This window comes from Euleptes europaea, chromosome 7 (genome assembly GCF_029931775.1).
Source record: "Euleptes europaea isolate rEulEur1 chromosome 7, rEulEur1.hap1, whole genome shotgun sequence".
NCBI classification, from domain to species: domain Eukaryota; kingdom Metazoa; phylum Chordata; class Lepidosauria; order Squamata; family Sphaerodactylidae; genus Euleptes; species Euleptes europaea.
Genome location: NC_079318.1, coordinates 77,055,611 through 77,070,395, shown reverse-complemented (window position 1 = coordinate 77,070,395; position 14,785 = coordinate 77,055,611). Strand labels below are relative to the sequence as shown.

Below are 14,785 nucleotides of genomic sequence, written 5' to 3'. Positions count from 1 at the left end.
GAATATGTGCAGGGTTGGAGGACCAGTTAAAATATTACTGATGTCTGTTACTTTTTGATCTTTTGAGTATTTGGAGACAACCTTGTTTGTGATGATGAAATATTGATGAGGGCATACTTCTGTATCTCTTTTGGGGCAGTGATGGTAGTGAAACTGTGGCTTGGTAAAACCATTCTAATTTGGCATGATTTACACAGCACGGTTTCTGCAGGCTGATCTAAGAATGTTGCCACAGCAAAGTGTAATGTCCGTTGCTTGGATAATTTCAGCTGTGGCCTGATAATGTGGACATTGCTTGGGGCTCTCCGGCTTTCTACATCACTGTACAACTCCCGCTCTTCATAGTTTATCACATCTAGCTGGAGGAGAATGCGTGGCTGGGTCCAGGAGTTAATGAATAATTTCTTAAAGAAGGGATCGTGCCAACCACCTTGACTGAGATGGTTATGAGAAACTGTGGCCCTGATTTATTTGAATAAAGATGATTGGGAATGAACACCTCTGGACATACCTGGGTCTGGGAGGAGACCAGGTGTATCAATGGCCTCATGGCTCCAGTCCTGATGTGCCTCTGATCCCAGTAACTGAAAAGGCTGTGGCAGAGGTAGTCAGGGGGCCAACAGTGGTGGGTTGCTTGATTTCTCTCAGCTCAAGAAACTGATGATACCCTGAGACATCTCTGAGATATTGTAGCAGTAAGTGAAGGGCTAGTGCAGGACCCAGAGGATTCCACATGCCTGCTCTGTGTAGAGAAGAAGGCAGGAGTATGGTCATGCATAATCAAAGATTCCTGAGGGCAGGAAGAGGTTTGCCAGAGTCTCAACTTCTAGGCTTATCAGGGAGAAGTGCCACACTTAGTTTATGAACGTAAGTGGGCTGGTGACCAAAGCGTCACTAAGACCCTAGCCCACCATCTTGGAGAGGTTCTTTTGGACCATGGACTTCCTTTTAATTTTTGAATATATATTGTACAAATGTCAAGTTACATAAATACAACCATGTAAAAAGAAATTCCATGAATAAGCTGAGTAAATGGTTCATAATGCCTGTCATATTCTTGGAGAGGTTCTTCTGATCCATGGTCTTCCGAGACATTAAAAGGTTCTACCAATCCTGGCTGGTTATCAGAAGGCCTCCTTTCATTCTGTCATAGGCCCTTTGGCCCCGTTGCTGGTGATACTGACACAGAGTTTACTATGCTGGGCTATTTAAAACAATATGTGGTCCTGTCAGATATAGAATTGGTTATGATCCTTTTAACAGCGGCTAAATTGACCACACAAAGCCTGCTGGGTGACCTTGGGCCTGTCACGGTTCTCAATGGCAAAGCACCTCTGAACATCTCTTGCCTTCAAAATGCTACGGGGTTGCCATAAGTCAGCCGTGACTTGATGGCACTTTTCCACCACCAAACTGACCATTGCTGTGAAATGAGAAAAATTCAGAATCCCCAATGGATTCATTGGACATAGAATATGGTAGTCTTGACTAAACTAACATACTAACATAGGACTTAGAGGAATTTTTCTAATGGTTCCAATAAATTCACGGAACTTTGTAAAGTTTATACAGTTTTGGAATTACAAAGCTATGGAAAGAACTTCTCCATATGTTTTAATGAGGTATTATAAGCAAATGGCATTGTTTTCTTTCTATCCTAATTGGCATATGTTGTATTTTGAAAACCAAAACTTAAAAAGTAAATGGAGAAAACAAACATTCCATATTTTAAGTGCTAGAGGGCAGCTTGTCACAAGAAGGGAAGGGCAGGTGAGGAATTGTTCCGTTCTGCAGGATCTGTTGTGGGTGCTTCAGCAAAAAGAGGGGACATTTTTGTAAAAATATTCCCATTTGTGTGTCTTTCAGAGAAAGCTGCCACCTGATGCAGAAGTCCTTCAGAACCCCAAATTGGTTTATACAGTCAGTGCCCAAGAATTCTGGGCGTCAAGGCACCTCAGTCAAGATGAAACAGGTAACGAAGGCCCTGAAAAGGTCATGAAACCGTCTTACCTGTGTGTTGTCACAGCGGCCTTATACTTACTCAGATCATTGGTGTATCAAAATCTACTGTGTCTGACAGCAGCTCTCCAGGGTCACATCATCTTCTACCCAATCCCTTTAACTGCAGATTGAACCTGAGACCATTTGCATGCAAGCAGATGCTCTGTCACTGAGCTGCAGCCTCTCTCCTGGTATCCATGCTCTTTTTAGTCACTGTGGGGAGATAATTTTTTTAAAGCCAACTTGCTTGGACTCCTCACTGAGTTATGAGCTGATGAGCAGTCCATGTGGGGTAGGGGGGGACCTTGAGTTGACTGCGAAGTTTAATCTAATACGATTGCATAAGAACATGACACAAGAGCCCTGCTGGATCAGATTCATCTAGTCCAGCACACTGTATCACACAGTGGACCACTCTTTATCCCTGAGGGCCAACAAACAGGACATAAAAGCCAAGACCTCGTCTTGATGTTGCCTCCTAATGCTGGAATTCAGAGCTTTACTGTAATCACACTAAGAAATAATTTGACATGGGTAAATTTGAGGCTGATAAGTATCAGAAGTACAACCATCTAGTTTACCACTAGTTCTTATTTTACCCAAAGGCTGTTGTGTGAATTTATAGAATCAAACAGAATGAAATCTCAGTTTTTATGTTACCAAAGTTTGTCGCAGTTTGAAATTCTAAGAAATGCTTTAAAGGGAAGGATCTTCCAGCAGAAAGTTTTTTATAAGAATATTTCTTACTGGTTCTTGTAGGTTATCCGGGCTGTGTAACCATGGTCTTGGTATTTTCTTTCCTGACGTTTCGCCAGCAGCTGTGGCAGGCATCTTCAGAGGAGTAACACAGAAGGACAGTGTCTCTCAGTGTCAAGTGTGTAGGAAGAGTCATATATAGTCAGAAAGGGGTTGGCTTGAGCTGAATCATTGTCCTGCAAAAAGTATCAAAGGTAATGTGCTAATCATTGTCCTGTAAGTATCAAGATAATGTGCTAATGAGGTGTGGTATATTAATATGGAACCATTGTATCCTGAAGTGATCTGTTAAGGAGTGAAATCCAAAGCTAATCTGCACGGCTATTGTTGACTGTAGTCTTTGTTAGTCTGGAGGTTTTCAGGACAGGAAGCCAAGCCTTATTCATTCTTAAACTCTTCTTTTCTGTTCTTTTCTCTCTTCTTTTCATTCTTAAACTCTCTTCTTTTAAGAATGAATAAGGCTTGGCTTCCTGTCCTGAAAACCTCCAGACTAACAAAGACTACAGTCAACAATAGCCATGCGGATTAGCTTTGTATTTCACTCCTTAACAGATCACTTCAGGATACAATGGTTCCATATTAACATACCACACCCTCATTAGCACATTATCTTGATACTTACAGGACAATGATTAGCACATTACCTTTGATACTTTTTGCAGGACAATGATTCAGCTCAACCCAACCCCTTTCTGACTATATGTTACTCTTCCTACACACTTGACATTGAGAACACTGTCCTTCAGTGTTACTCCTCTGAAGATGCCTGCCACAGCTGCTGGCGAAACGTCAGGAAAGAAAATACCAAGACCACGGTTATACAGCCCGTATAACCTACAAGAACCAATGAACTCTGACCGTGAAAACCTTTGACAATATTTCTTACTGTTTGCATGTCATATGTTTTAATGTCTCAGAGATACCAGAGCTGAGGAAGTACCTCAGGATGATCTATCTGAAGAAGAAGCAGAAACTGGTGGCAAATTATGTGACTGAAGTATGGAGTGTTCTCATGCTGGCTAAAAATTTTGGTTCCACGCCACAACATGAGGTATGAACATAGAGCTTCTAGAACCAGAAAACGTACAGCCAGATAGAATTAACCAGCTAAGAGTCTAAGAGTCCTGCCTTCAAAGGTTTGTCAGGTGAATTTAAGTAAATACATAAAACTGAGCCACTGTCTCTTAGATCCATCATTTCCCTCACCCACAATCCTCCTGCTCCCAGTTCCCTTATGTGTCTTGTCTACATCCTTCCCACCAACTCTGCCCAGCTGAATTCTCTTTGGGCTGATTGCATCCTGTTAATTAATCAGTACCTTGATGGCAGTGACTTTTTGTTGTTGTTCCTTTAGGACCGGGTGTTTCAGAACAGTGGTGTGCAAGAATTAATAAAGAAGGATGTCGATTATCTGGAGAGGCAACTTCAGAGATGTTTTGACGAGATAAAGCAGCCTCTCTGTGATGGTGTGAAGGAAGCCAGGAAGAGCTATAAGAATACCATCACGAAGCTGCTCACAGTAAGGAAAATCCACTATTCCCCCCTTTTGACAGTATTTCATCTTGGTCCTAAATGGATCATTTGAGAAACCTCCACTTTAAGATGCAGCAACTAAAACAGTGTATGATTAACTGGACCCAACGTTGGCGAGGAATCCTTGGAAGTCTGGGAACACTTGTGGAACACTGGACTTTAATTTCCTCCATATTCAGTCTTAAGGCAGAAATATTACGAAGTCATGATATGATTCCTAGAAAGTTACTGAAATGAGGAAAGTAAGTTTTATAATTTATAATGAACATGCTCAATAGCAAATAACTTCTCAGATGACATAGGAGTTAATGGTTCAGATCCAAGAACAGCATTTCCACCTTTGGTCAGAGAAGCATAACAATAAAGGATTTCCACAGTGTTTCTGCCTGTGCAGCACAATTTTCCTGCTTTTTCCCTCCTGCAGCAGCTCAAAATGCTCCCCCAAATCCTGGCTGCTGCCGGAGGGAGGAAAATCTCACTCCATGGGCAGAAATTTTTGTACTCGTGGGAATGCTGTTCTGAATCCAACCTTAATGAGTGAGACAGCAGGTGAGACAAACTTGATCCTTCACTGTTCTTATTGACATGTACGTAGGAAGAAAGTATGATATAAATGTGCTTGAAGACAGCCTTGAATATACATGTTTCATTTGTTTTTCATATCTTCTAAAATCTTTATCACTGTTTTTATTAATAAGTTGCATTTAACAGTGATCTTATTTCACTCTGTTCATATCCTGTTTCTAGAGAGATGAAGGATACCGAGGTTATCACAGGACCCTGAAAGCGGTGTGCTTGAAGGAGGGTGTATATGCCTCTAAGAGCTTTCCACGCATCGATTTCAATGAAAGCTTTGCCATGCCTATCTATGATAAAGTTAATGGCATTTTTGGAAGTATCTTCAGGTAATAGAACCTTGTTCCTGCTCTGTATATTATGGCATTACTTTAATGGCATTTTATCCTAACGTCTGTTAGGATACGTGTAGCCCTTCTGTAGCTTTCACCCTGATATCTTTCCAGTGTTGTAAAAGATAAAAGCCCAACCCTGGTAAATCAGTGGGTTGAGGACCTTAGAACTCTTTCGATATTTGAGTTCACGGGGTATAGACTGCAATAGCACATGGATTTATTTTTAGATATTTGGAAATTGTTTATAGAAACTTATGTGTAGATCTGCCACCACTGTTGTTATATTTTTGTCTTTATGTATATCTTTTTTTTTCTTTTAAAGTGTCCCCCCCTTTCCCCTCTGTTTTTTAAACAAAATTAAAAAAGCTTCCACCCTGGTATGGCATCTCCTCATCTGCTGTTCAGAGCATGAGAGGATGAAGTACACAAATTTGTTCTTAATGCTAACCCTGCTATTCCAACAGGATCCAAAAGGCCACCAGATCCAGTCTGTGGTCTCGCCTGGAAATGTTTAAAAATGAGGTGCAGAGCAAGATACGCCAGACTGGAGAAGACAACCACCTGCCAAATAACAACAGGAAGATTGAAATGTTCATTCAAGAAGTAAGTTTATGTTGAGAAGGAAAATGCAGGTAAGTAACAGAGGGAAGAAAACAAGGAAGAAAGGATGATATTTTTCAACCCATTTCCCTAGATATATTTGTAAATTATATAAGTGGGTATTTTATTTTCTTAGGTGTTTTTTTTTTTTTTTTTACAAGATCTCCAAAAGATGTTTAGGCTTTACCAGCTAGACAGTGAGAGGCTGGTTCCCAACCTCAAGGCGAGACGTGGAGTTCTCCCAGAACTACAACTGATCTCCAGGCTACAGAGACCAGGTCACCTGAAGGAAATGACAGCTTCAGCGGGCAGACTTTATGGTATGCCCTAGAGTCTAGGAGAATCAGAAGTCCTAGAGTACCATTTCATCACTGCTGAGCTCCCTCCCTCCACAGGCACCACACCCAAATCTCCAGGAATTTCCGAAGCCAGGGTTGGCAACCCTATGGGAGTCCTGGACATGAAGGGGGCCCAGGAAGCCGGAGGTTGAGGGCCCAAGACTTTAAGGCTTTATAAATACAAAACAGAGTCTGGAAAACAATAGAGAGTGAGAGAAGTACAGGATTCCGGAGACAATTTAAAGCAGGCGTCTCTAACCTTTTTGAGCCTGCAGCCATATTTGGAATTCTGACATAGCATTTTGGGTATAGCAACAAAATGGCTGCCACAAAATGGCTGCCAGAGGAGGCAAAGCCAGCCGCAAAATGATTGCCACAGCTTAACTTCAGTAACATAGTGCAGATTTTTGTGCTGTGGTGGCAGCTGCTGCCCAAGCAACAATTTTAAAAAATCTGCTCAGCAGATCAGAAGCCTTGCTGGGCAAAAGTCCTACCTGGCTTTGTCCACTTCCTAAAAAACACCTGGTGGGCACCAGAAAAGGTGTCGGCAGGCGCCATGGCACCTATGGCACCACGGTGGGGACCTCTGACCTAAAGAATGGCAAAATATATGCCTGCATAAACGTTTGTGTGAAATTTTGTAAGTCTTTAAGGTACCACTGGCCTCTTAACCTAAATTTAAGATTATTTCTGTGATAATGGGATTGAGAAATTCTAAACTCTCTCTCTCTCTCTTCTCATAAATGCTTCTATAGGCGCACATTTAAATCTAGATAGTAATAATTATAGAGAAATGATAGAATATAAAGATGGGATATGGGTATTGAAAACACGAGAAGAACTTCAGATAAAAGATTGGTTTATGTACTACAAATTAAGGGATGTTTTTAATAAGGATAATAGGTTGGGTTTTAATCAAACCAAATCTAAATTTGAGATTATTTTACTTAAGGGTAATAAAGGACTGATAGGTAGGATTTATAAAGTACTTATAGAAATGAATTTAGAACAGGAAAGGATTAAACCAGTGATGTTGAAATGGATGAGAGATTTAGGTTATAATATAGATTTGGAGATTTGGGAAAAGTTGTGGAAAAAGGAGTTTAAGTTTACTATTTTGAATGAAATAAGAGAAAATTTATATAAAATGTTTTATAGGTGGTACATAACCCCAGCATTATTAAGTAAAATGAAAAAAGATGATAAAGTTTCTTGTTGGAAGTGCGGTGGGGATATAGGTACATTCATGCATGCTTGGTGGTTTTGTAAAAAAATTAGGAGATTTTGGCAATTAGTTTTGAATGAAACTAATAATTTAATTAAATTAAAAATTAAGAGAGATCCCGCCTTTTGCTTATTGGGTATTCCAAAAAAAGATTTAGATAAAGGTGACAGAGTCATATGTCAGTATAGTTTTGCAGCAGCAAGGATTATAATTGCTAAAAAATGGAAGCAAACAAATAAACCTTCAATTAAAGAGTGGAGAGAAAAATTATGGATGTATATGCGGATGGCCAAAATTACAGCATCTTTACATGGTAAAGATATGGAGGAATTTAAATCTACATGGTCAAAGGCCGCTGCATATTGGGATAAATTGGCAAAAACGGATCTTAAAAGTATAGTTAACGAATTATAGTACAATGTGATTTTAAAATAATGATATAATAAGGGAATTTTTATGTATTGTCACAACATTCCAGCGGAAGTCCAATGGTGAAGGGCACTGTGGTGGGGGGTGGGATTTGGAGCCAGGGCACGATGGGATATTATGATAATGTAATAGCAGTTAATTAGTGCTCTGTATATGTATTCTTTTTTCCCTGTATTTTATGTTTTTTTTCTTTTCTTTTTTTTTGTATTCTTTGTATGTTTCATTGTAAAAACGCAATAAAAATATTATATATAAAAAAAGAGAAATTCTAAACTTTAAATTCATTCTTATAGGCCAGTGGTCGGCAAACCACGGCTCCCGAGCCGCATGCGGCTCTTTGGGTCCTTGAGTGCGGCTCTGCCACAAATGACCCAGGTCCTGCCCCCGAGCCCATATAAGGAGAGAGAGAGGCTTACGTCAGCCCTCTCTAATCCCCGGACGTGGACGCATCTCTACTGCCAGTACTGCCAGTACTGCCAGTACTGCCTCTCTAGCTGTTAGCTGGGCATGGAGGTGGGGGAGAGCCTCGACCACGCATGGGGTGGGGGTCGCTTGTGTTGCTTAACCCTTTGCACGCCCTTCTGGCTGGTGTAGAGAGAAGAGGGGCCCGAGAGCACAAGGGACTCTCCTTCCAGGTCTGTAGGGCGGGGCCGAAGTCTTCCTGCCTTTAAGGAAGCTGGAAGCCACTCATATTACATTTCAATCTACTCTTGCATTATTTACCACTAAGATAGTTTTTAATGCAATGTAATTTATAGCAAGTTCTGCATTTAATATTGCAATGTAAATATTGCAAGTTTTGTGGTTAGTCAAGAGATTGCTAAGAGAGGAATAAATAAGATCATTATTAAGTATGATATCAAGTTTTATTCAGTGTACCTATAGTTTAATTAAGACTTAAAACTTTAATTAAAGTTTATTAAGTTAATAAACAGTGTACCTACCTATATAGTTTAAGTTTAAGAAATTTGGCTCTCAAAAGAAATCTCAATCGTCATACTGTTGATATTTGGCTCTGTTGACTAATGAGTTTGCCGACCCCTGCTATAGGCAAACGTAATCCTGAAAAAACTGGAAAACAATACTGTCCAGGCAAAGTTCAATATCTATCAGAGTATTCGTGAGTCCATCCAACATGATCTCAAGCCCCACTATAAAGGTAAGAGATTTTCCAGTGGAGTAACTATAGATGGAGTTTGAATTTATCTGTAAGGACTCTGCACTAATGCTAATCTACAGAGAGACCTCTGAGAGGTTTCTGAAAGGGATTTCAGTTGGCTCTATGGAGCCTGATGGGGGCTCCAGTGCTGGTCCTAAACCCTGTGGTGGCTGAGCAGAACAGTGGGGCCACAGCCCCATGATGGTGATGGGAGACAAGTGTGGGGCTTGCCACTGGCTTTGAAGAAGAGGCTATTGGTCAGCTCAGCAGCAAGGCCAGGCTGTCTCAAGGTGACAGATGGGCATGTGGCATGGCTTTGAGGCCAGGCAGGGCCGAAACAGAAGCCATGTCTCTGTGGCCCAATGGTGGCCAGACAGGCCAGGCAAGGGAGCTTTGGCCACCAGGGGGCACAGACTGAACCCAGGCCACCAGGGAGGAAAACAACATACAGGATTGGCTAGTTCCCTGTGAATCAGAGCACAGGGGAGGAGTAGGGTTGCCAGGTCCCCTCTTCACCACCGGCGGGAAGTTTTTGGGGTGGAGCCTGAGGAGGGCGGGGTTTGGGGAGGGGAGGGACTTCAATGCCATAGAGTCCAATTGTCAAAGCAGCCATTTTCTCCAGGTGAACTGATCTCTGTCGGCTGGAGATCCGTTGTAATAGCAGAAGATCTCTAGCTAGTACCTGGAGGTTGGCATCCCTAGGGAGGAGGGATTTGCAGGGATTATGGGGTGCTTTTTAAGCTCCCCGAGAGCCAAGGAGGACATGGTTGTGGCAGCTTTCCATTCCAACAAAGCTAGCACAGAGTGAGAGAAAAGGCAAAAGTAGTTTCAATTTAGTCTTATGTTAAAATGATTCTTATGAATTGGCCTCCCGGTATCCATTTAGTTTAGCACTTGGTCTCCAAGAATGGCCTGCCAGGTGACCTTGGAATTTCAAGGGACTTTCCAAACGGGACAGAAGAGATGGCCACACATTGCTTAAAGCAATTGCATAGGGGAATGATCTGTCATTTCCTTTTGACTACCCCACACCTACTGAGAATTTCATTGGACAAAGATGGGGGGGGGGGAATCTTGGTCCCTGGTACAATAACAATTTAACCACATCAAAGCCTTTTCAGTTTTGCTCACATTATTAGCCATACTTCCTTCCTCAGAGGCCTCAAGAGTTAAAGGTCATGGAAGTTGTGAGCAGATGAAGAGAATCTTAAGGGCAGGCATTGAGAATGAGGTAAACAATCAGATGTTTGAGAAGGCCAAATCCCAGATGGAGAGCCGCTTCCACAAACTGAAGGTAAGTAGTTGAGTTGTTCTTTGACGTTAATGACAGTCTGTCCAGAACACTTACTTTACAAGGCCTGTTTCTGGCACAGTCCATTGTGAGTGTCACCATTGTAAAGCCCCTGAGAAGCGAATGGCAGGTGCTTCAGCATCTTTCATTTCTGTTCATCTCAGTGGAGTTTTGTTCAGAAGTTTCTGCTGGATTGCTGGCATTTATGCAGTTGTTCAAATTAAGCAACATGTGTTCAGCTACCAAGGATGATGCTGAGTTGTTTGTTGATGATAGTCACAATCTGTCAAGAAGAAGGACCAAAAAACCAAATGCTGGTAGGCTATACTGGGGTGGGGGGGAAGTGGGGAGGGGGTGTCTTCTTTTCAGGAAATTGCCTTTTCATTCTTCCACTTTTTTGATATTATAAAGGTAAAGGTTCCCTGTGCAAGCACCAGGTCATTCCTGACCCATGGGGTGACAGCACATCCCGACGTTTACTAGGCAGACTTTGTTTGCGGGGTGGTTTGCCAGTGCCTTCCCCAGTCATCTTCCCTTTACCCCCAGCAAGCTGGGTACTCATTTTACTGACCTCGGAAAGATGGAAGGCTGAGTCAACCTTGAGCCGGCTACCTGAAACCGACTTCCGTTGGGATCGAACTCAGGTCGTGAGCAGAGCTTGGACTGCAGTACTGCAGCTTACCACTCTGCACCACAGGGCTCCTTTTGCTATTATATAATTATATAATTCTTTGGAAGTTTTTAAAATTATTAAGCTTTTTATTTGTTCAATTCAATAAAATACAAACAAAACAGAGTTTCTACAAAAATGGGAACTGTATTTTGTATATGTTTCTTAAAGGCTGTATAAATAGAAACTGTTATATGGTTGTATTGAGTTCAGCATTTCTGAAGTCAATTATTATATGAAAATCTTAAAAGCCTTATATTATATTGGTGATAGTATTTAATTCTTGTTAGAATGAGCATGTAGGAGCAAACCATATTTAGAGATGATATGCTTAGACAAAGATCATATTGGTATTAATATTTTGTCTAGAATAATTAAGGAAACAAAATGTTATGTTCACTCAATCAAAGATTGTCTCAGTAGTGTAGTGATATGACTGTGCCATGCATTTTGTGTTGTATTGTATGTGGGGTGGTTTTTTTTTTTTTTTGCATTTTATTGAATTGCAAATTTAAAAAAAAACCTTACCGGTAATAATAATAGGTTTTTGACTATATAATTGTGTGGAAATTGTTTCTAATAAAAGAAGTTTTGTGGTTGGCCATGAAGAGCTAATTGAGAACATTCTTAAGGTGACTCTTCCCACCCATGCAACAGTTGTGGGCATTCTACTAACAGTTCCTTGATAGACATGTGTGGCAGCCTTTTGCTGAGGTAGGCTGTTGGCCTGTGTGGCTCACCATTGTCTACTGTGACATGGCACGCCAAGGTCTCAGGCTGACGTTTTTTCATAGCTCTACACTTTTTAACTGGAATTGCTAAGCACTGAAGCTTGGATATCAAGCCTGTAGCCCTGATGTTCTATCATTGAGCTATGACCCGTCCCGGATTCATTGCTAACAATTTTATACGTGGCACCCTCTTTCTTCCAGGAAGAAATCTTGCTGAACCTGAAGGAACAAATATCCATTGTATTCAATCTGGTCTTCTTGCAACAGGATCGGGTTCCTGTGCACTTGGCAGGTACATATGAGCAGGTGAAGCTGCCTTATAGTGAATCAAATCCTTGGTCTATGAGGGGTCAGCATTGTCAACTTGGAATGGCAGTGGCTGTTCCAGGGTCTCAGACCAAGGTCTTTCACATCACCTACTGCTTGATGCTTTTAAACTGAGATGCCAGGGATTGAGCCTGGGGCCTTCAAGCAAATGCTTGAGGGTCATGTGGGGGAACACATGAAACCATGTTTGCCCTATGAGGAAAGGCTGAGGAACTTGGGAATGTTCAGCCTAGAAAAGAGGAGGTTGAGGGAGGACATGAATTGCTCTCTCTAAGTATCTGAAAGGCTGTCACTTAGAGGAGGGGATGAAGCTGTTCCTGTTGGCAGCAGAGGATAGGATTTGCAATAATGGGTATAATTTGTGGGCGGAAACGTACTGGCTGGATATTAGGGATTTTGTTTTTTTAACAGAACAGCAATGGAATCGGCTGCTTAGGGAGGTGGTGAGTTCTTCCTCAATGGCTGTCTTCAAGCAGCGGCTGGATGAATACTTGTCATTGAGCACCTGCACTGAGCAGGGGTTTGGACGAGGTGGCCTGTATGGCCCCTTCCAACTCTATGCTCCTATGAACAAATAAGATTAGATTTGATTAAATTGATATGGTAAACCAGAGGTTCGTAGGGGAGAGGGAGACCCAAAATCATTATCAAGAAAACAGTTTATTTGCAGCTGCTGACTCAGAGGCCCTAATGGGCAGAAATCTCTGAGCCCCAATTGTACTGAGGGAGAGATATTTATCCAACTTCAAGATATGACAACCCATCAACATTCAGGGTAAAGCTGATAAGCACTACAGATATAGAGGCGGCAGTAAAGTAACAGTTTCACCCAGTTCTTGTTATGGTTTACTGTAACCCTCCGTGACTCTTGCCCCAATTACTACAGACATAGACACACAGAGATATCCTGCCCAGCAACAAGCTATTCCCTTGCTGTCCTAATACATTTCAATACATTTACAGAAAGGAAAAGAGATGATTACAAATTGCTAAATCAGTGGATCTTCCATAGTCAGGGGAAGTCTACCTTGCTGTCTCAAAATAAAACACTGCTGTCAATGAGGGAAGGCCTAATCCTTCCTTCTTTTCTGCTGCAAGCTCCCTGGGATTTCAGGCTTCAGACTGCAGAAACACATGCTAAAAACAGCCTCCCTCCCTCCCAAGCAGCAGAATAAAAACATATATTTGCATGCTTGGATCTGCCCTTCAAGGCAACCTATTTTTCTTTAGTGATTTGGGAATGGCATTCTGCCTACTTAACAATTCTTAACAATTAACAATTCTGGCCCCATCTATTAATCTTCAGGCAGTGAAAACTAGTCCTTATGGGAAGTTGTATCACTTGGCTTGTGGACATTTGATCACATGTACATAGGGTTGCCAGGTCCTCCCTCTCTACTGGTGGGAGGTTTTGGGGGGCAGGTTTGAACGGCTGCATGCTATTGCTTACGTCACTGCCAGGTTGACTTCCAAAGCTCTGAATCGCGATGGGACGCTTTTCCACTCAAACCCCTAGGATTTGAGCGGTAAAGCGTCCTGTTGTGATGCGGCACTTCCAAGAGTAAACCCGGCAGTGACGTAAGCACGTTTCGCATGGCTGCATGCATGTATGCAGCTGCCATACCGAGCGAACTGCTGGATTGGTGAGCAATTGCCTACCGATTCCAGCCACCTGGCAACTCTACAGCTTTGGAAAATCTGCAGCTGAATGCTTCATTATATTACTACTACGTTCCCTCTCTCTCTTTACAGATATTGATAATGCATGCAGTGAGATCGACATCTATTACCAGTTGCAAAAGGATCAATAAGAAAAATTATCATTTTTTATTAATTATCAATAAAAAAGATAATTATTAATTATCAATAAGAAAAAGATTTTGTTCCTTAAAATACTACTTTTATTTTTTGCAACCCAGTTATGTTTCACAGATGGTTGGCCACTGCGTGGAACAGGATGCTGGACTAGTCTGATTCAGCAGGACTTTTCTTATGTTCTTGTTGCATTATATTTTAGCTTGTGTGGAGGGCCTCGTAGATAATAAACTTCTGGAGGGTTCATTCATTGTGATACTCGTTCCTTGTACGGTATATATTAACGTGAGTAGTTTTAAGGTTCAGTACAACACTGTACATTTGAAATACATTTCAAAGATAGTTGTTATAATGTGTAGTGGAAAGATTCATCTTATGAAGTGAACTCTGACTCATGAATTCTTATTCTGTAATACATTTTGTTAGTCTTTAAAGTGCTATTGGGCTTTAATTTTGATGCTGTACCCTAACGTGGCTACCCATTTGAAGTGGTAAGATGGCGCAGAGTGGTAAAGCTGCAGTACTGCAGTCGAAGCTCTGCTCATGACCTGAGTTCGATCCCAACGGAAGTTGGTTTCAGGTAGCCTGCTCAAGGTTGACTCAGCCTTCCATCCTTCTGAGGTCGGTAAAATGAGTACCCAGCTCGCTGGGGGTAAAGGGAAGATGACTGGGGAAGGCACTGGCAAACCACCCCACAAACAAAGTCTGCCTAGAAAACGTCAGGATGTGACGTCGCCCCATGGGTCAGGAATGACCCGGTGCTTGCACAGGGGACCTTTACCTTTACCTTTTTATGAGAAATACATCTCCAGGCTAATACTGCTTGTCTGATAATATAGCATGAATAGGAACTATCTCAGGAAGTGTGTTCTTGCAAAAGATCTCTGAGAAACAAATGGGGTACATGAAAAAGGAGTCCAGTGAGAAGAAGGTGTGATGTTCTGGGGGTGGTGCAGAATGCCAGAGACTGACCTGGCATTTAACATTCTGAAGCTGTTT

The 14,785-nt window shown here is 41.7% G+C and overlaps 1 protein-coding gene across 1 annotated transcript in view; it reads left to right on the top strand.

Moving 5' to 3' along the window:
- Positions 1 to 13,782, top strand: part of NUGGC (nuclear GTPase, germinal center associated) — a 37,173-nt gene extending 23,391 nt beyond the window's left edge. The window contains exons 9-17 of the mRNA XM_056853410.1: positions 1,867 to 1,972; positions 3,675 to 3,808; positions 4,112 to 4,276; positions 5,038 to 5,195; positions 5,666 to 5,804; positions 8,844 to 8,952; positions 10,110 to 10,246; positions 11,846 to 11,936; positions 13,724 to 13,782. Coding sequence (XP_056709388.1) covers positions 1,867 to 1,972; positions 3,675 to 3,808; positions 4,112 to 4,276; positions 5,038 to 5,195; positions 5,666 to 5,804; positions 8,844 to 8,952; positions 10,110 to 10,246; positions 11,846 to 11,936; positions 13,724 to 13,782 — 1,098 coding nt within the window. The remainder of the gene's footprint in view (positions 1 to 1,866; positions 1,973 to 3,674; positions 3,809 to 4,111; positions 4,277 to 5,037; positions 5,196 to 5,665; positions 5,805 to 8,843; positions 8,953 to 10,109; positions 10,247 to 11,845; positions 11,937 to 13,723) is intronic.
- The last annotated feature ends 1,003 nt before the right edge of the window (positions 13,783 to 14,785 follow it).